Source organism: Neoarius graeffei, chromosome 8, assembly GCF_027579695.1.
Source record: "Neoarius graeffei isolate fNeoGra1 chromosome 8, fNeoGra1.pri, whole genome shotgun sequence".
Classification (NCBI taxonomy): domain Eukaryota; kingdom Metazoa; phylum Chordata; class Actinopteri; order Siluriformes; family Ariidae; genus Neoarius; species Neoarius graeffei.
This window is the reverse complement of record NC_083576.1, coordinates 72492890-72514428: the sequence shown is the minus strand read 5'-3', so window position 1 is coordinate 72514428 and position 21539 is coordinate 72492890. Positions and strand designations below refer to the sequence as shown.

General features: G+C 41.0%; 2 protein-coding genes across 3 annotated transcripts in view; one reads left to right on the top strand and one right to left on the bottom strand.

Annotated features, from left to right (window-relative positions):
- immp2l (inner mitochondrial membrane peptidase subunit 2) overlaps positions 1-21539 on the top strand; it is a 337482-nt gene that overhangs the window by 248807 nt on the left and 67136 nt on the right. The window lies entirely within an intron of this gene.
- On the bottom strand, positions 17470-19764 carry lrrn3a (leucine rich repeat neuronal 3a). The gene has a single exon (XM_060928202.1). It carries the CDS (start codon positions 19543-19545, stop codon positions 17470-17472), a length of 2076 nt encoding a protein of 691 aa, XP_060784185.1. The 5' UTR covers positions 19546-19764.

Here is a 21539-nt window from a genome sequence, read left to right as displayed (position 1 = left end):
AAGCCCCTAGGATTGTCCGCTTTACTTATACAGACTTCCCGTGCAGTGGGAAAAAATGCACTGCTATGTGTTCCATATGTAGAAGAACTATCGAGGAGACGACGGGGATGACCTCAAACTTCAATCGTCATTTGGTAAGACTCCATCCAGAGAAGGAAGTGAGACGCTATGTTCATTGCTCTGTTGATAGCGGGGCTTGCTGAGCGATGAACTAGCTAGTGTTAACCCTCTCTCATGTTATTTGCCCTGTTGATGGTGGGCGGGGCTTGCTGAGTGATGAACAAGCTTTTTATCTGTAGCCAGTGATTTTTGGATGTTTGATATTTTTGATTAAGGATATGAGGCACTAGCCTGGCAAGCCAGACTATAGAGATCTTGCAGTCACGTGACCGGAAAGTACACAGACGCCATCTTGTCGGTAAAGAACACCGCTGAATACTGCTGCACTCGTGTACAGAATGGATCAATTTCAACCGACGGACTACACGGCTCATTTTTCTAATGAACAGATAACTAGATATATGTCTAAAATAAACGATCTACAGATTAGTGACCTTTATGGCTTACCGGACGGAGTTTTCACGACCGTGTCAGTGGATATGGAACTGCCAGAGGTGGAATACCTAGACGTGTATAATTACCTCATCAACTTTCCCTCGCTGTTCATTGGTGAAGCACTGTGTGCTTATATATCTCTGGACAGTTATCTCTACAGAAATTCAGGATTTGTCAGCGACTCAGATGTGGCATCTTGTAAACAAGAAAATAATCCTCATTGGATGGGTAAGTCACTTAAGTATTACTAGTACTGCACTGACCAGCCGATTATAGAATAGAATAAGGTAATTCCAGCTGTAATTCCAAGTCGTCCGTTTTGTTTACCATGGATCTGGCGTTGGAGAGATAGAGGCTTGGCAGTGGAGGTTTGAGTAGCTGTTTTCTGAGCTTAGTCAACAGGCCGGCTCTACAGCCTCGCTTTTGCTTCCGCTCCCGGTGCCGCCTCCTTCGCTTTGCTTCCGATAACAATCCACGGAGACCCCGCTGGTCTCGCTATCTCATCCGGAATGTTTTTTTTTTTTCTCGTCTGGAATGTTGTGCATGCGATGGAAATCGCTACAAACCGTCATTTTCTGCTGGAAACCAATGTCCAGTAAGTCCATACGGTTGTAGTGGATATTGAAGTCCGGTACAGATGAACAACACGCAAAAATACACATAAAAAACATAAAAAACATGCACAGGTAGGGAGAGCTTGTAGCCGCAGCCGTTGTAGTAGAATTGTATATAGTAGGGTTTTCCAGAAGAAAAGGTAGAAGGAGAAGGCGGAAATATGGCGTTTGACCGACAAGATGGCGTCTGTCACAATCTGGATCGGCTGTGACGTCACATGCAAGTGCTCCATTAGTGAAGTCGAGCAGTAACGTTAGTCCAACACAGTAACAGAGACGATTTCACATAAAGGCAGCAACAGCCACTGTCAAATGGTGCAGTTGAGTCTTGTTCTTGGACTCGACTCGAAATTTTCTTGAATGACTTGGACTTGACTCGGACTTGAACACTGGGGACTCGAGACTGGACTCGGACTTGAGGTTTAGTGACTCGAATACAACACTGGTCTGGATCAATAAATAGGTGCATGGATGTAGGAATAAATGGATGGATGGATGGATGGATGGATGGATGGATGGATGGATGGATGGATGGATGGATGGATGGATGGATGGATAGATAAATGTGTAAGGATGAATAAATATTTGAATGGATGGATGGATATATGAATCAATAGAGGAATAAATGGATGGGTGGATGGGTACATGGGTATATAGATAAATGTGTAAGGATTAATAAATATTTGGATGGATGGATATATGAATCAATAGAGGAATAAATGGATGGGTGGATGGATGGACTGATGGAAGGATTGCTGTCTGTGTTTGTTAAGGATAGGTGGATAGTTAAATGGATGGATGGATAAATGAATGGACCAAGACAAGTGAACAATTAGGTGGATAGATAGATAAATGCAAAGATGGATGGATATGTCAGTAGACAGAAGGATAGGTGTTGTTTAAGACATATAGTTTCAGAAAAGTGATAATTGCGTGTTGTGTAAGAACCTCCTCCCACCACTGACAGATGCTGGAGCAGAAGGTCAGTGTTTGTGCAGGGAATGGATGGGGATGGAACGCTGCTGTGAATGCGCTTCATTGAGAAGATGTATCCGGTGTCAGTGAGATGAAGAGCAGCATGGGTCTTTGGGCTTTTATACACTCGGGGCCATCTGTACACAAACTCTGCCAGACGTCAAACTCTGGAGTAGCACTTCAGAGCTCAGCCGACCTGCTCCCCACAGCTACGGTTGACCTCCTGCTCATCACACTGGGCATGTGTTTGATGTGTTTGCACTGATAGGTGAGATGGGTTTAGTTGATTCAGGCATTTTAACTATGAATTAATAAAAGATTTTGAATCATCATCAAACATAGCTGAACATGTGGAGCATATGCATAATTAGGTGAAGAAGCCGAGTGAAGTTAAAAGTAAACTAAGCGAGCTTTCATGGTTCAAAATCAAACTGACATCTGAGAGAGTACTAAAAAAAAAATGAATTTCATTTAACTCTTGAACAATCTCGATGTTCCTGGTGCAGTGATGGAGACGAATCAGGCGTCGTAAGCAGGGAGAGTGAAGCCAGTTATTACTAGGAAATAAATTGTAGTGATATATATGTGTGTGTGTTTGAAGAAGGAGAAACACACACACACACACGTGTGTGTGTTTTAAAATGTGGTTAAGACATTGGACTTCTGGTTGAGAGTTCAAATCCCAGCACTGCCACGTAGCCACTGAGGGGCCCTTGAGCAAGGCCCTTAACCCTCAACTGCTCAGTTGTATAAATGATATAAATGTAAGTCACTCTGGATAAGGGCGTAAGCTCCAAAATGCCATAAATGTAAATAAAAAGACAAAAAATAAATAAATGGATTTCCTTGAAACATGGAAGAATTTGAATATCACTGTTAATTATCCCCCACCCAAACGAAGTTGGGTGGGGGATATAGAAACGGGTTCCGTCCATCCGTCCGGTCACATTTTCGTTTCCGGGCCATATCTTTAAAACTACTGAAGATATCTTCAGGAAACTTTGTATGCATATCAAGCAACATGTGAACTGGTGCCTTTTGCTATTTTGGATTTTTGAAAAAAAAGTATTTTTCAAATTTTTACATAAAAATACATTTTGACTTAGTTTCTAAGAGCAGTGTTCGTTTCCGGAGCATATATCCAAAACTAGGGCGGCACGGTGGTGTAGTGGTCAGCGCTGTCGCCTCACAGCAAGAAGGTCTAGGTTCAAGCCCCGTGGCCGGCGAGGGCCTTTCTGTGCGGAGTTTGCATGTTCTCCCCGTGTCCGCGTGGGTTTCCTCCAGGTGCTCCGGTTTCCCCCACAGTCCAAAGACATGCAGGTTAGGTTAACTGGTGACTCTAAATTGACCGTAGGTGTGAATGTGAGTGTGAATGGTTGTCTGTGTCTATGTGTCAGCCCTGTGATGACCTGGCGACTTGTCCAGGGTGTACCCCGCCTTTCGCCCGTAGTCAGCTGGGATAGGCTCCAGCTTGCCTGCGACCCTGTAGAACAGGATAAAGCGGCTACAGATAATGAGATGAGATGAGATATCCAAAACTATTCATGATACGGATTTGAAAGTTGGTATACGTGTTAACAAGGTGATGTTACGGGTTCCGTCCGTCTGTCTGTCCAGCTGTCCGTCCGGTCATGTTTTTGTTTCTGGGCCGTATCTTTAAAACTACTGAAGATATCTTCATGCAACTTCATATCCATATCAAGCAACATGTGAACTGGTGCCTTTTGCTATCTTGGATTTTTGAAAAAAAGGATTTTTTCATACTCTGTCTTCTTGTTTTTACTTTTTATCCTGTTACACCACGGATATAGATCGATCCATCCAACAATTATTAACGGATGCAAGTCATAGAGTGTCACCATGGCAACAAGCATAAATAGCAGTTTAGGCTAGGGTAGAAGTGAAGGTGAAGCCCTCAAAAGGGTCTCAATATCAAAAAGTAATCGAAGACATTGAGGCCAAGAACACCACATCACAAAGCATTTCATTTGCCAAGATTCCTTAGTTAGTCTTTATGCCTTAGATACAAGACTGCCAGTTTTAGGCAGCAGAGGTCTGTTTCTCCCAGATATCCATGAGGCAGAATCTCTTATGCAGCAGAGGTCTTGCTGGCCTTCCAGCTTCTGCCATCCAGAACGCTGCAGCTCGCCTGGTCTAGAACCTCCCTCGTTCTTCCCATGTCCCCCCTCTGCTTGCCAACCTGCACTGGTTACCTATCGCAGCTCGCATCAAATTTAAGACATTGGTGCTCGCTTACCAGGCTCTCAAGGGGTTAGGTCCAGCATACCTCCAGAGCCTGATCCACCCCTAGACACCAGCCAGATCCCTGTGCTCTACTACTACTTGGTCATCTGGTCTCTCCTCCTCTCCACTCCTGTCCAGCCTGCTTAAGACTGCTGTCTGTCCTGGTTCCCCATTGGTGGAATGACCTTCCCATTGAGGTCAGAACTGCCGACTCCTTGACCACCTTCAGTCGCAGAGTCAAGACTCACCTCTTCAGGCTGCACCTCTGCCCTGCTTCCGTGAGCACTGTGTAACTGCGTTTTGGTCTAAACCAACCCAGGCTGTGTACGGTCTAGCCTGGGGCTAACTGCATTCTCTATTTAGTTGTACTTTATATGGTTGGTTTGTTTCCTTGGCTGTTTGAGTATTGATACTTCAACAGAATATTACACAAAGTGTTATTCTGTCACTTGTTCAGTTGGCATTAGAGTTTTTTTGTCTAGAAGTTCAGCACTTTGTGTACCTGACTTTTGCACTCGTTGCACGTCGGTCTGGATAAGAGCATCTGCTAAATGCCATGCAGTTTAATGGAATGGAATGTCTACATTCCTAGATTATACTTTGTCAATTCAACCTCCTTCAGTACAGAACATCCGTGAGGCAGAATCTCCCGGATATCTGTGAGACAGAATCTCTTAGGCAGCAGAGCTCTACATCCCTACATCATACTTTGTCAACTCCTTTGCTACAGACGGGTCAAATCCTACCAGCCAGTTTTGTTCACATGATGAAACGAATAAACAGCACATCTTAAGACAGACAGTCATAAATGTTGAGAAAACCTTGATATTAAGTTTAATTTTCCTTACAGAAAAAGCACGTACATTTCACATGACCATACAGCTTTTTTTTTTTCCCACGTGATTGTACGAACCAAATGTGGTTGCATGTGAACGTGCGTTTCAGCGTGATGCTCGGAAATTGCACATACATCAATTTACAATAGGGAAACGTGACATCATATGAACAAACACGCAGTCATGTGGAAAAGATTTATTCATGTGAGAAAATCACATCTGAGTCAAGCCCTACAGGTGAAACATGAATATGTGAAATTAAATTAACATTGCGTGATGATGATGATGATGACATGAAAAATAAAAACACATGCACTATATGTGAAAATTGGGTGCAGCATAACGTGTAAGTTTGACATCTTGAGACCTTTCACATACGTGAAGTTCATGTGACTTTTCTATACCTTGAACTGAAGCCAGAAAGGTATATTTAACAGTTATTCCACGAAATCAAGTCGTACATGAGCTGATAGCCGATGAGGCGCGTAGCCCCGAGTTGTCTATAAGCCATGTATGACAAGATTGAGTGGAATAACTGTTTTATTCTATCCACATTCACTGGATTTTGAGAAACAGCATTTTTTTTTTCAAATTCAATCAATAAAAACTTTATACAAAATGTCTGACAAAATAATTTCTGCTTAAAATGTAAACAAACTGCCGAAATGACAGTAGCGATTTGTGAAAAATGCGATGATAATAATTATTGAAAAATAAAAAAAGATACGTTCTTACCATCAAATATTTTCTTTCCACATTTTGTTGCGCTTTTTTTGTATTTTTTGTGGGGTTTGTTTCTTCTTCTTCTTCAGAGTTTTTTGGTGGTTGGCAAACCAATTTAAAGGTGCATTACTGCCACCGACTGGGCTGGAGCATGGACCAGGAGATATGGGGGGATGGCTATGTTCTTTTAGCTATTTCTGTTTCTTTCAAATACTTGATAGCAATTTTTGGGTTTTTTTTGTTTTTGAATAGAGTTTTTATTTCATCCTCGGTTGGTTCAGTAACTCGCTCTGCCATTTTGTTTTTCCCTACTCACGGTATATGAGCTGATATCCTAGTAGTAGAGTAGCCAATCACAGTGCACGATTGCTCATATCCAGTGAATGTGGATAGAATAAAATCTGTTCTGCACAGCTCATGGAAAATGGCACACTGAGTGAAATCAAGTGTGATGTTGATCCAAAAACATTTTGGAGGTTTGAGGTAAGACATAAAAGTACGAGTTTCGAGATTTCAAATAAAAGTTTCTCTTACAGCGCATTACAACTGATTTGCTTTGAATGCTATTTTGTTTTGAGGAGAATGTAGTTTTCGTTTTTATTCCTCATTCCATTTCAGAGCACTTGTATTTTTGCAAGTTATACTGACGTAAATATTGGAATAGAAGTAATTTTTTGAAAGCGGACACTTGCTTCCTGTATTTATCGTGTTTTATAAGCTGATTTAATGCAGTTTATCCGTCCACCCCCACTGATTCGACAAAGAAAGTAATCTTTTTTTTTTTTTGTCCATTTTATTGCTCATATATGGTCATCATTAATCAAACCCTAATGCTGGCCGAGTCGTCGACTGGCTGATGAAGTAGCTACAGCATAAGGGCAGATATTTCACAAAGATGTTAATAGTGTTTATGTTGTCAGTTTACACAAATAGACAAATTGGCATTAAGGACCATTTCTTGTGCCAGGCACATAAAACGCAAATTCCAGTACAAATCACTGGTCACGGTAAATTACCCTTAAGTTCTTTTCCTGTGGAACAATCTAAAGCTGTTCTCCACAGGCACTATTTCATGGCAATACCTGAATAGTTCAGTCGCACCTGCCAGGCAGCTTCCAGTAACCGTTGTCTGAACTGCACTAATTTCCTCTAATCTAGCTTTCTCACCTTGGCTCCTGACTCTAATCACCTCGCTCAGAGCGAAAGGCACCGCTTAAACGAACCGTCTCGCAGGGTCATTAGGAAAAGGTAAATTATTCATTACGAAATGTGCAGTCCCAGTGGAGCATTAAGCACTGGCTTTCTGATGCTGCTGCTGTGAAAAGGGCAGTCCAGGAATTTCTCATCCTTTCTTTCAAAAGATTGACTGCAGCTTGATGGATCTCGTGAAGGGCATGTAATATCAAGCCTCACAACAGAGTGTGTGCTCTCATTTATTTTTCTCTTCTCTCTCACTGATGCATCTCCTGCATGTTAGATACTGTATGTACGACTGAATTCACCATTTAGGAAATTAATATATAAGGATATTTCCTGCTGTTATTTTATATATATATATATATATATATATATATATATATATACACAGACTGTTGACAAGGAAACGACTGCTAGTCATGATCATGATTCGTGAAATGAAAATGGATGTCATTATTAACAGAAGATTTTGTCCTTGTCTTGTTTGGCATTGACTCCTGCTAAGATATCGGTGCAGCCAGAGCATCTCAGTTCATGAGATCACTCCACGTTAGTGCTGTCACCTCCATGTCGTGTTTTTTAGCAGAAGACATTTAAAGCAGCCAAGGCAGGGGAAGTAAAATGGTGTGTCCTGCTATTTCACTCTGATGTATCCTATGCGATGTGTAATCCTTCACACTGATATGACCAGTATGAACAGAGAAATGAGAGATAATTATATGTCAGGGTTCTGCTATAGGAGTCATTTCAGGATTTTTATTTTTAGATTTTGCAGCCAGTTTGGTCCAGTATTTTATATATAGTACCAGTCAAAAGTTTGCGCACACCTTCTAATTCAACATTTTCTGTATTTTTATTCATTAAAAGACACTTCATGTCTTAAAGTAATGATGGATGTCGTTACTCTTTACTTAGTTGAGCGGTTCTTGATGTAATATGGATTAATACAGTTGTGGAATAGGGCTATTTAGTGTATTTTTATTATTTACTATTTAACAGTTATTCCACAAAATCAAGTCGTACATGAGCTGATAGCTGATGAGGCGCGTAGCATCAGGTTGGCTATAAGGCATGTATGACAAGATTGAGTGGAATAACTGCTGTTTTTCTATCCACATTCACTGGATTTTGAGAAACGGAGCATTTTTATTTTTAATTTTTGCAAATTTGATAAATAAAAACTTTATACAAAACATCCGACAAAATCATTTCCGCTTAGAATGTAAACAAACCGGCGAAATGACAGGAGCAATTTGTGAAAAATGCAATAATAATATTTCTTGAAAAATAAAAAAGATACATTCTTACCATCAAATACTTTTATTACCTCGCCCCGCTTACTCCGTAGCGGGGCGAGGTATTATTTTCAGTTGGGTTTCTTTGTTTTTTTGTTAACAATATTACGGGAAAACGGCTGGATCAATCTTCATGAAACTTTCAGGATAGATGGGCGTTGGTCTCGAATAGAACCTCCAACATTGTGAGGGTCATCCGGTCAAAGTCACCAAAAAGGTCAAAATGATTTTTGTTGTGGCTGTCTCATATAGAGGCGCTAGCCATTACGTCATCGTGCTGGAAGAATGTAAATGTAACGATTGCACACTGGGCATGTGCATACACGTTTTGCGATTAAAATGGCCAGTGAGTGTATATAATTCGGTTCACTATTTGAAATAAATGGACTAGGCTAAAGAAATCGCTTTCAGACATGTTTATGCTTATTACAGAGGGAAAGTGCGTTCCACTGAGCTCGAGCGCCGGGCCATTTCCAGGAAATAAGAGTTTGGGTCATGGCGACAGCGTGTGTGTGTCAGCCTCGGTTCAGAGGTTTCAGTTTTGACAACTGTAAGAGTAGAATAATATAAAGTAAAGACACTTGGTATATTTTACTTCTCTGAAATTTAAATTGTTCATTTTTGGATTACGCTTCATTTTTGTGGCTACTGCCTCATATATATACACACACACACACACACACAGGGAGTTAGGTCCATAAATATTTGGACAGAGACAACATTTTTCTAATTTTGGTTCTGTACATTACCACAATGAATTTTGAACAAAACAATTCAGATGCAGTTGAAGTTCAGACTTTCAGCTTTAATTCAGTGGGTTGAGCAAAACGATTGCATAAAAATGTGAGGAACTAAAGCATTTTTAAACACAATCCCTTCATTTCAGGGGCTCAAAAGTAATTGGACAAATTAAATAATTGTAAATAAAATGTTCATTTCTAATATTTGGTTGAAAACCCTTCGTTGGCAATGACTGCCTGAAGTCTTGAACTCATGGACATCACCAGACGCTGTGTTTCCTCCTTTTTAATGCTCTGCCAGGCCTTTACTGCAGCGGTTTTCACTTGCTGTTTGTTTGTGGGCCTTTCTGTCTGAAGTTTAGTCTTTAACAAGTGAAATGCATGCTCAATTGGGTTGAGATCAGGTGACTGACTTGGCCATTCAAGAATATTCCACTTCTTTGCTTTAATAAACTCCTGGGTTGCTTTGGCTTTATGTTTTGGGTCATTGTCCATCTGTATTATGAAACGCTGACCAATCAGTTTGGCTGCATTTGGCTGGATTTGAACACACAGTATGTCTCTGAATACCTCAGAATTCATCCGGCTGCTTCTGTCCTGTGTCACATCATCAATAAACACTAGTGACCCAGTGCCACTTGCAGCCATGCATGCCCAAGCCATCACACTGCCTCCGCCGTGTTTTACAGATGATGTGGTATGCTTTGGATCATGAGCTGTACCACGCCTTCGCCATACTTTTTTCTTTCCATCATTCTAGTAGAGGTTGATCTTGGTTTCATCTGTCCAAAGAATGTTCTTCCAGAACTGTGCTGGCTTTTTTAGATGTTTTTTAGCAAAGTCCAATCTAGCCTTTTTATTCTTGAGGCTTATGAGTGGCTTGCACCGTGCCGTGAACCCTCTGTATTTACTTTCATGCAGTCTTCTCTTTATGGTAGATTTGGATATTGATATGCCTACCTCCTGGAGAGTGTTGTTCACTTGGTTGGCTGTTGTGAAGGGGTTTCTCTTCAACATGGAAATTATTCTGCGATCATCCACTACTGTTGTCTTCTATGGGCATCCAGGTCTTTTTGCACTGATGAGTTCACCAGTGCTTTCTTTCTTTCTCAGGATGTACCAAACTGTAGATTTTGCCACTCCTAATATTGTAGCAATTTCTCAGATGGGTTTTTTCTGTTTTCACAGCTTAAGGATGGCTTGTTTCACCTGCATGGAGAGCTCCTTTGACCGCATGTTTTCTTCACAGCAAAATCTTCCAAATGCAAGCACCACACCTCAAATCAACTCCAGGCCTTTTATCTGCTTAATTGAGAATGACATAATGAAGGAATTGCCCACACCTGCCCATGAAATAGCCTTTGAGTCAACTGTCCAATTACTTTTGGTCCCTTTAAAAACAGGGTGGCACATGTTAAGGAGCTGAAACTCCTAAACCCTTCATCCAATTTTAATGTGGATACCCTCAAATGAAAGCTGAAAGTCTGGACTTTATGTCCATGTCCATTATATAACTATAACTTGAATATGTTTCAGTAAACAGGTAAAAAAAAAAATTGTGTCAGTGTCCAAATATATATGGACCTAACTGTGTGTGTGTGTATGTATGTATGTGTATATATATATATATATATATATATATATATATATATATATATTATTTTTTTATTTTTATTTTTTTACTGTATGGACATGGTATCAGAAAACAATTTTATTTATAAGCAGTACCCATAGGATACCTATTTTTTTCATGATATCTTCCTTCATATTCATCATAAGTGCTACCAGGTGAGGTTTGTTTTGCCTGGCAACACTTATTCCATATTTTGTTGCTTTTTTGTATTTTCGGGGGTTTCTTATTATTATTCTTTAGGGTATTTTAGCAGTTGGCAAACCAATTTAAAGGTGCATTACTGTCACCGACTGGGCTAGAGTGTGGAACAGGAGATATTGGGAGGAAACCCCCCACACACACACACCACACTATATTCTTTGAGCTATTTCTGTTTTTTTTTTTTTTTAATACTTGATGACAATTTTTTGAGGTTTTGTTTTTGAGTAGTTTTTATTTCGTCCTTGGTTGGTTCAGCAACACACTCCGCCATTTTGTTTTTCTCTACTCACAGTATATGAGCTGATAGCTTAGTAGTAGAGTAGCTAATCAGAGCGCGTGATTGCTCATATCCAGTGAATGTGGATAGAATAATTACTGTTTGATCTCAAACGCATTAAGAAGGCAGGAAATTGCACTAATTCACTTTTGACAAGGCACACCAGTTAATTGAAAAGCATTCCAGGTGACTGCCTCATGAAGCTGGTTAAGATAATGACAATAGTTTGTGCCACTTTTTTGTTTACCACATAACTCCCTATATGTTCCATTTGTTATTTCATAGTTAAAAGGCTTTCAATATTGTTTTACAATGTAGAAAATGGTGAAAATAGAGTACGAGTCGGTGTGTCCTATCTTTTGACTGGTACCATACAGAGTTCATGTGAAATCTTGCCCTTAGGTTGCATGTGGGTTATTTTTTTAGATTTTACTGTAAGACGTTTGTCAAAGGTGTCACCTTTCTGTCACTATAGTTCACCATGTACAGTTGTACATTTCCTTAAAAAAAAAACCCAAGAATTCTTTATTTTTATTCACCCATGGTTTACACTAGACTTGCTGAATTTGTGATCCAGTTATACACTAAAGAATATAATGAACATAATTACATATCACTTTAATACTCCCATTTGAGAAGCAAATAAATCAAAGTGAATGGTTCTTATATCATTAAAAGATGTTTTCATTCACATATTATCAGCTGCTAATTAAATCTCAAGATTTCACATATCATATACACAGTGTGTCATACTAATGACTACAGCATATTGGCAAATCAACTAGACTCAAGATGGACCCTTGTTGAGTGTGTGCTGAATTGAAAACCAGAGCTTTGATTGTGTATTGGGGTGTATGGTTCGTTTCCAAGAACAGACAATCTGACGGTGCTTTTATCACTTTTTAAATAATAGGCTTTGGTGTTATTAAAGTTTCAGCTTTATATATACAGTTGTAGCCAGAAGTTTACATACGTGGACATGAACAGCATTGTGAATATCATGGCAATATTGGGCTTTCAATGATTTCTTTGAACTGTTCTTTGTCTGTGTCAGAATGATTGTACACATGCATGTTTAATAGAAAAAAAATTATTTGGTGCACAAGTTTGAATTTATTTTGGGTTTTCAGTAATCAACACAAGGTCAAAATTATTATTATATAATACACTCAATTAGATTATTAATTCAGTGGTGCTGAAAGTTCCAAAATGTTTTTTAATTTGCCAAAGCCAAGCCTTAACTTCCTGTTAGTGACAACGATTGGCAGCAGCTGGTAGCTTCTGTGTGCCAAAATAGAAAGGTTTTGTTTGACAGCACCATTGGATTAACCAACATACAGTCCAAGGAGCTCAGTGCAGATCTGAGAAAGAGGATCACAGATTTACACAACTCAGGAATGTCTCTTGGAGCCATTTCTAAACAACTTTAGACTCCAAGATCTTCAGTTCAAACAACAGTATGTAAGTACAAGTTATTGAGCGATTTAGCCACTTTGCCAAGCCACTTTGCTGGAAGAAGACCCAAACCGTCACCCTCAGCTGTGAGGAAAATGGTTCAAATGGTCAGGAACCCGGGAATACCTCAGAATTCTTCAGCATAACTTCAAAATATCAGACACTCGGACACAGTTGGGTATCCGAACAGGACAATGATCCCAAACAGACATCAATGCTGGTTCTAGAATAGATAAAGCAGGCTAACATTAAGTTTAAAGCAAGAACTATGTGGACTGTGCTTAAAAGTTGGGTCTGTGCCAAGAAACACACAACTTTATTTGAACTCCACCACTCTTCTTGGCAGAACTGGTAAAATATTCAACCATAATTCTGCCAGAGGGTTGTCAATGTCTATCAAAAGTGTCTGGTCAAGGTGAAACTTGCTCAGGGATATTTAACCAAATATTAGGTGTGCTGCGCATGTGTGTGTGTGTATGTGTGTATATATATATATATATATATATATATATATATATATATATATAAAATCTTCGACTCTGTGTAGGTTTTTAGAAGACCCAAAGTAAATTAAACATTGTGCACCAAATTCTTGTTTGTTTTTTTTTCTATTAAAGATGTACGTTGTACAATCACACAGAAAAAGAACATTACATTAATGCCTTTTAGCAGATGCTCTTATCCAGAGCGACATACAACATACCCAAAGCAACCTGGGGAGCAATTGGGGTTAGGTGCCTTGCTCAAGGGCACTTCAGCCATTCCTGCCAGTCTAGGGAATTGAACTGTCAACCTTTTGGTCCCAAATTTGCTTCTCTAACCATTAGGCCATGGCTTCCCCAAGAACAGTTCAAAGACCTCCTTGAAAATTCATTATTGAAGGCTCCTGAGTGGAGCAAAAGAAAACGCATTCACCCTGTCCTCCAGAGATCACTAGTTTGAATCCCGATGCATCCATGGGCAGGAGCCCAGGAGAGAAAGATTGGTCTGTGGTCTCAGTGAGGGGTGGCATACCCTCTCTCCCCTGTCAATTACAGCAATGCTAGCCAATCATAGGCGTCTGTGAGCTCATGCATACGGAAGTGGGTGGATAGCACTGTACTCAGAGTGTGTTTTGCTGCACGCAAACATTGCATCAGCAGCAATTAAAAAAAAAAAGCAGTCGTCTGACATCGTGATGAAGTGATGAAATTACACCCTCCCTGGTTGGTAGCTGTTGTGTGAGGGGGGAGACCTATCTAGTGGGTGGGACATATCTAAATTAGGGAGAAAACTAGGGGAACATCCTCCCCCCGAAAACCCAATATTGACGTTCATGTCATGACACAAATAAATGAACTAATGGACCTCACAGTTGTTTGTACTTAATTTTATTGAAGTGTTGTTATAACCTTTTTCAACACTGCTTTTATGGAGTGATATAAGCTGGCACATACTCGTTCATTAGTCAGTGAATACATTCACTAGTTGTCATATGAGCATGTTAAAGTTGGGGTAGTGGGCAAAAACAGTGAGGCAGACCTTAAAAATAGCAGGTTAAAATAATTTGTGAGCCTAAAAATATTTCAGATTAAATGTTGCTGTTACAGGTCAGGTGGAATTTTTCAATCGGTTAGAATTTTTAACCCAGTTCAAAATTTGTTACTTGTACTTGGGAGACTTACTATATCTAGGGTTAGGATTTGGGTTAGGGGGTGGTGTAGTGGTTAGTGCTGTCGCCTCACAACAAGAAGGTTCTTGGTTCGAGCCCAGTGGCTGACGGGGGGCCTTTCTGCGTGTTTTGCATGTTCTCCCCATGTCTGTGTGCGGGTGCTCCGGTTTCCCCCACAGTCCAAAGACATGCTGGTTAGGCTAGTTGGTGGCTCTAAATTGACTGTAGGTGTGAATGGTTGTTTGTCTCTATGTGTCAGCCCTGTGATGACCTGTCCAGGGTATACCCCGCCTCTCGCCCATAGTCATCTGGGATAGGCTCCAGCTTGCCTGTGATCCTGTATAGGATAAGTGGCTACAGATAATGGATAGATTTGGATTAGGATTTGGAAAGATTTTGTATTTTAAACTACTTGATGATGTAAGAAGACTGGGCTCATTAATCAATTCAAAATACATATCATGTCATCCATTGCAGTTGTTGCCAGTCTAGTGGGTACGGTGTTGGGTTAAGAATCAGAAGGTCTGCGTTTGAATCCTGGTTAAGTATGAAGAAAGCTATTTTTTTTTTAAAATACTAATTAGGTAGATAGGAATAGACAGACAGACTAGAGGAACTACTTCGTAGGTATAGATGGAGAGAAGTGGGTGCAAGAAAGAGAGACAAAAGAAGTGATGGAAAATCCATTTTAAGAATCTTACATCATCTAAAATTTTACGTACATTGGAAATTATGAACTAGGTTAAAAATTTTAACCCAGGTAAAAAAAAAAAAATCTCCTAGGTTGAAATGTTTTGACCTGTAACATAGCCATTTCTACAGTTAAAGTGTGGTTTGACCTGATCTTTGCTGCACAAATAAAACTAATAATCCATCCATCCATTATCTGTAACCACTTATCCTGTACAGAGTCACAGGCAAGCTGGAGCCTATCCCAGCTGACTATGGGCGAGAGTTGGGGTACACCCTGGATAAGTCACCAGGTCATCGCAGGGCTGACATACATAGACAAACAACCATTCACACTCACATTCACACCTACGGTCAATTTAGAGCCACCAATTAGCCTAACCTGCATGCCTTTGGACTGTGGGAAACCGGAGCACCCGGAGGAAACCTAGGCAGACATGGGGAGAACATGCAAACTCCACACAGAAAGACCCTCACCAGCCGCTGGGCTCGAACCCAGAACCTTCTTGCTGTGAGGCGACTGTGCTAACCACTTACACCACGGTGGTGTAAATTCCATCCATCCACCCATCCATTATCTGTAGCCACTTATCCTGTTCTACAGGGTCGCAGGCAAGCTGGAGCCTATCCCAGCTGACTACGGGCGAAAGGCGGGGTATACCCTGGATAAGTCGCCAGGTCATTGCAGGGCTGACACACAGAGACAAACAACCATTCACACTCTCACACACACCTACGGTCAATTTAGAGCCACCAGTTAACCTAACCTGCATGCCTTTGGACTGTGGGGGAAACCGGAGCACCCGGAGGAAACCCATGCGGACACGGGGAGAACATGCAAACTCCGCACAGAAAGGCCTCTGTCGGTCACTGGGCTCGAACCCAGAACCTTCTTGCTGTGAGGCGATAGTGCTAACCACTACACTGCCGTGCTGCCTTCAAACTAATAATGTAAAATAATAATGTCCTGAAATAGTTTTTGCTTTAACGATAGAGTTTAACTAAGACTACTAGTCATCTAGTTAAAGACTTTTTTGAATTACTGGTATTGATTGCTGTATTTACAGATTGAAGGCAACATAACCTAACTCCACCCATGCAGAGAAGAACCTCAAGTGTGTATTTTTTTTTTATGCCACACAGCTATTTTACCTCGTTAACTGTCCTGCCCATGCTCAGTGCGAGTCCTGACAAATGAGCATCCGACTTGCTGAGCTATGTCCATAAGGGTGATCAGCCTCAGCAGGGTCACAGGAGGAAGTCGAGTCCAGCTGCACCGTGTTCCTGCTGACCTATCCACTACCTCCCGCTCTGATGATTCATGCTTTAGCTTCTGCGTCTATGACAAATAGCCGAGCTCTAAAAGCCCTGTCCGTGGTGCTGAAACCCCTCCGGTGATATATAACCACGGCTGCCTGATAAATCCCCCACATCATTCGCATTGTGACGGTGATTCATCACCTGTGGGTGTTTGGCGATTGGGATTTCATATTGGATTTTTAATGAAAAAGAATATAATGCAATTTGACGTCAATAAGTTCTGTGATAGCTCCTATTTCCTTTCTACCTCCTCCACTTTTATACATCTCCAGTCGTCAGCCATGCACATGAAGCCATCAATAAACCCACAACCACAAGATAGGAGCTAAAGCCATTTTTCTTCAAAGACATTTGATGTGTGTTTGTGCTGTGTGGTGTTAAGATTGCATATTCTATATACTGAGTTTTTTAAGCAAGCATCTAATTTGTACTGTGTTTAAAAAGGCAACAAACCTGGCAACAATTGATAAAGAATATGGTAGAAAAAATGGATGATCATGGTTTGTTTGTTTTTTAAGCTGGTTAAATGGTGAGATGAGTCTTGATTAAAAAACAAACAAAAAAACAGAAAAAAGTCTAGTTCACAGGGGTTTTTTTGTATAAATGTTTTTTTTTTTCCACAAAGTAATGTACATCGTGTTGTGATCTACTCTATGAACATAGTGGATTGTAAAGTTTACTTTGTTTACTTTCCCACTGAGACAAAGCAAAGAGTATTGCTACAAGCCCACAATAGAAACAAAAGCCACTGTGGAGTTGCATTATACATGAACAGTCAGGCATCTGGACACAACCTTTCATGTTCTGTGCCTTGATCTTGCCTGAAGGAACAGTGCTCTCAAGGCGGCCCAGTCTGGAGGATATTGATTCCCACATGTGACATTTACACTAAAGGAGGTCTTGAGTTGAGACAATGTCACAAAACTCTCTGGGAGGTACGATGACTCCTGATTTGTCTCTGATTTCCTTCTGCGCTATTCCAGCAGAAACTCAGAAAGTGGGATGTTGAGTCACACAGGATTGTGTCCATTGTATCCCACCTTTTTTTTTCGAAAAGATTTTCTTAAATGGTTTTATTCAAGTCCAAAACATCGCTATCCACTTCAGACCTCAAATGCTGCATGAAGTTGGAAGAGGAGCAGGGACTGGGACCCTCTGGTGTCCCTGTTTGTTGATTACTTAACCGTCTGTAAAGATAATCACTCTTCAGAGACTTGTATATGAGTGAACATGTCACAGCAGATGCTATCAAAAGCAGACCAATGGCATTGATCATCACCACTTTGCTCTTGTTAGATTTGCTCACTGGAGCAGCTTGCTCAGGTGTACTGACATTAAAGCAATTTTGTAAATGCCCCCTTTGCAGGTCTGTAATTTCTACACATACTTCATACTGTGTCATTGGCTGCAAGTGTGTCAGGTTGAACATTTTTATGTCAGATGGTACACGAGCTGTGAAGCGCAAAGACGCGGTGGACCATTTGATATTTGACACAAAGCTACTCTTCGGTGGTACCCAAGATATTTTTGCAAAATGTGGTTGTATCACATCAATTTGTACATCCAAAGATCCATTTAAAGGTTCTGGATAGTACCCATTCACTACCATTACAACAGACTTCATATCTGCCCCTATGAGATTATGGGCTACACAGGTGTATTGACCTGCCTCATTCTCAGAAATGTTAAATATGTCCAGCGTTCCCTCAGGATGCACCAAATACTTGCTTGAAGACATTCTTGGTAGGATTTTTTCTCCTGAAGGGGTGATCCAGTAGATCTCCGGATTTGGTTCTGCAAATGACCGACAGTGAAATGACACCAAGCGACCTCCATCCACACTGATATGTTCTGGAAAGCTTTCTGGAGAGATAACTGGGAGGCAGGTGTCCATCATTTCACGGAATTGTATGTGCCGGACATGGCGACCTTCGAACTCTGGAGGTCCCGTGCACAGGAGAGCGTCGGCCTCCATGAAACGAAACTTGATCTTGTTCATATTGATCCAACGGACAACGCAGTCACAGTAAATTGGATTGGAGTGCAAACTTACTTCCTGTAGGCTGGGCAAGGACTCGACTGTAACACGGTGAAGTGCACTGAGGGCATTATCATTTAGCATCAGTGTCTCAAGCCTGGGCAGGTTATAAAATGCATTGGGATGGATATAAGACAGTCTGGGGTTGTTGGTGGCCTCAATCTTTGTAAGTTCAGGCAAGTTGGAAACAGCAAAGCTGTCAATCGCAACCAGATCTGGCATGCTGTTGATACCCAGTTCTTTCATATGCATCATATCTGCAAAGTCTCCGCGATTAATTCTCTCAATCGGATTCTTATTGAGATCCAGAAACTTGAGACTTGGGACTTTTCTGAGTGCCACCTGAGGCACCTTTGCAAACTTATTTTCATAGAACGAGATGCTCTCCAATTTATGGAGACCAACCAGAGCATTATCAGGTATTTCACTGAGGTTCATCCTTGCCAGGACAAGACTACGAAGATTACTCAAGGGTTGGAAATTCATATCTTGTATTTGGGAAATGGGATTTTCTCCTATCATCAATATCTCCAGTTGGTTGAGCGCTTGAAACCACTCTGGTCTGATCACCGTCAGTTGGTTTGAGTTGAGATGGAGACGCAAAAGATTGTTGAGACCTTGAAAAGCCCTGGGACTGATCAGCGAGAGTAGGTTGTGGTTGACATAAAGCTCTTGAAGGTTTGGTAGGTGCACGAGACAGTTGTTGTGAAGGCTGGTTATTCGGTTCTCTTCCAAGTGCAAGGATGAAAGCTGAGGAAGGTGACCTAGATAGAGGTCACTAAGAGAAGATATATTGTTCTGAGAGAGATTCACTTCTGTTAAGTTAACTAAATAATTCAAAGGTTTTTCAATGTTGACAATGTTGTTGCTCTGTGCCAGGAGCACTTGTGTATCAGAGGGAAGGTTTTCTGGAAGAGAGAAAATTCCCAGGTCATCACAGTCCACAGTTAAAGCCTCCATATAAATGGATAAAGGAGAAAACCAAGGTTGGATTCCACATCTGCACAGATTCTGACATGCCCCGGTCCACTCAGACGCATGAACAGAGCCAGTCACTGCAAGTCCCGCAAAGAGACAAAAAGCAAAGAGCAGTTCTTTCATCCTGGCCCTTTTCTCCTCAGCAGATTAGTTCGTATGGAGTGTTGGGTTAATGCTGTTAACTTCACAAATACACTGTCATTTGTTGCCACAGCAATGGGCTGTTTTTGACGCCAAGTCTCTCCGACGCACTGCTCTCTTTGTGTTGTCCTTGGCAACCAGGAACAACCTTTCAGTTTACCTGGTGCAAGCTTGTCGAGCTGGCAGCATACGTGAAGGTCACTGTATCCTTCCAGGTGTGAAAATGGAGAAAACTGGGAGCTCGGGTTGCTGTCGGAGATGTATCACTCTGCCTTCATTATTATCTTCAGTCAGTCACACACATCAGTTTCCATCTGCAGAAAACAGGAGATAGGAGAAATATAATGAATACAGTGTCACATTATGGCTGAGACTGAGTGGTATTGGCATTTAAGAATATTGAAAAATATTGACGTTAAGCAGGAGGTTTTTATTGCTTTTTCAGTTGCACTGGGGGGGAAAAAAAGGTGAATTATGACTGCCTTGCCTGGTGCTCTCATATATCGTTTCACACAGAACATGAACACACAGACCTTTTAATTTTTAATTTGTTTGGCTTTATATTAAAACAGACAAGATTGTTGGGTTATATATGACGAATATCTCTTCAAAGCTGAACACATGAGCACCATGCCAAGTGTATTTTACAGTTTCTGTTTATTCATTTCGCAGATGCTTTTATCCTTACAATTACAATTCAGTTTGACTTACAATTTAACCAAGCAAATAAAGGTTATGGCCAAGGCTCAAGGGATTTAAACTTACAACTTTCCAGTCAGTACTAACCACTGAGCAACCACTGCATGCTGAAGTAGTTCTTATCAAAGTCTGTATTAAACAGAGGTGGACAAAGTACCCAACTTCATTACTTAAGACTACCTAACCCAAAGTTTTCAAAATACTTAAGAATTAAAAGTACATTTTCTGTCAACGCATTGTTGTATTATTGCCACAGCGCTTACAAAACCTAATGCCTCTGAAGCAACCGACTGGATTTACTGACTAACTTGTAGAACCTGCAGAATAAACACCTGGTAGAATGTTACAAAATGAAACACATCTCATCTCATCTCATTATCTCTAGCCGCTTTATCCTGTTCTACAGGGTCGCAGGCAAGCTGGAGCCTATCCCAGCTGACTACGGGCGAAAGGCGGGGTACACCCTGGACAAGTCGCCAGGTCATCACAGGGCTGACACATAGACACAGACAACCATTCACACTCACATTCACACCTACGCTCAATTTAGAGTCACCAGTTAACCTAACCTGCATGTCTTTGGACTGTGGGGGAAACCGGAGCACCCGGAGGAAACCCACGCGGACACGGGGAGAACATGCAAACTCCACACAGAAAGGCCCTCGCCGGCCATGGGGCTCGAACCCGGACCTTCTTGCTGTGAGGCGACAGCGCTAACCACTACACCACCGTGCCGCCCTGAAACACAACTGAATTGACAAAAAAAAAGCGCCATTGTAATTTTCTTCCTTTTCTTTTTTTTAATTTTAACACGCCTACCCATCCCCACAAGGCACCATGGTAGTGTTCTGACCCAGCTCTTGCACGCATATACACTACCGTTCAAAAGTTTGGGGTCACTTTGAAATTTCCTTATTTTTGAAAGAAAAGCACTGTTCTTTTCAATGAAGATCACTTTAAACTAATCAGAAAGACACTCTATACATTGCTAATGTGCTAAATGACTGTTCTAGCTGCAAATGTCTGGTTTTTGGTGCAATATCTCCATAGGTGTATAGAGGCCCATTTCCAGCAACTCTCACTCCAGTGTTCTAATGGTACAATGTGTTTGCTCATTGCCTCAGAAGGCTAATGGATGATGAGAAAACCCTTGTACAATCATGTTAGCACAGCTGAAAACAGTTTAGCTCTTTAGAGAAGCTATAAAACTGACCTTCCTTTGAGCAGATTGAGTTTCTGGAGCATCACATTTGTGGGGTCGATTAAATGCTCAAAAT

Coding starts and splice junctions, on each gene's coding strand:
- lrrn3a (XM_060928202.1), bottom strand. CDS start 19,545: ATGAAAGAACTGCTCTTTGCTTTTTGTCTCTTTGCGGGACTTGCAGTG.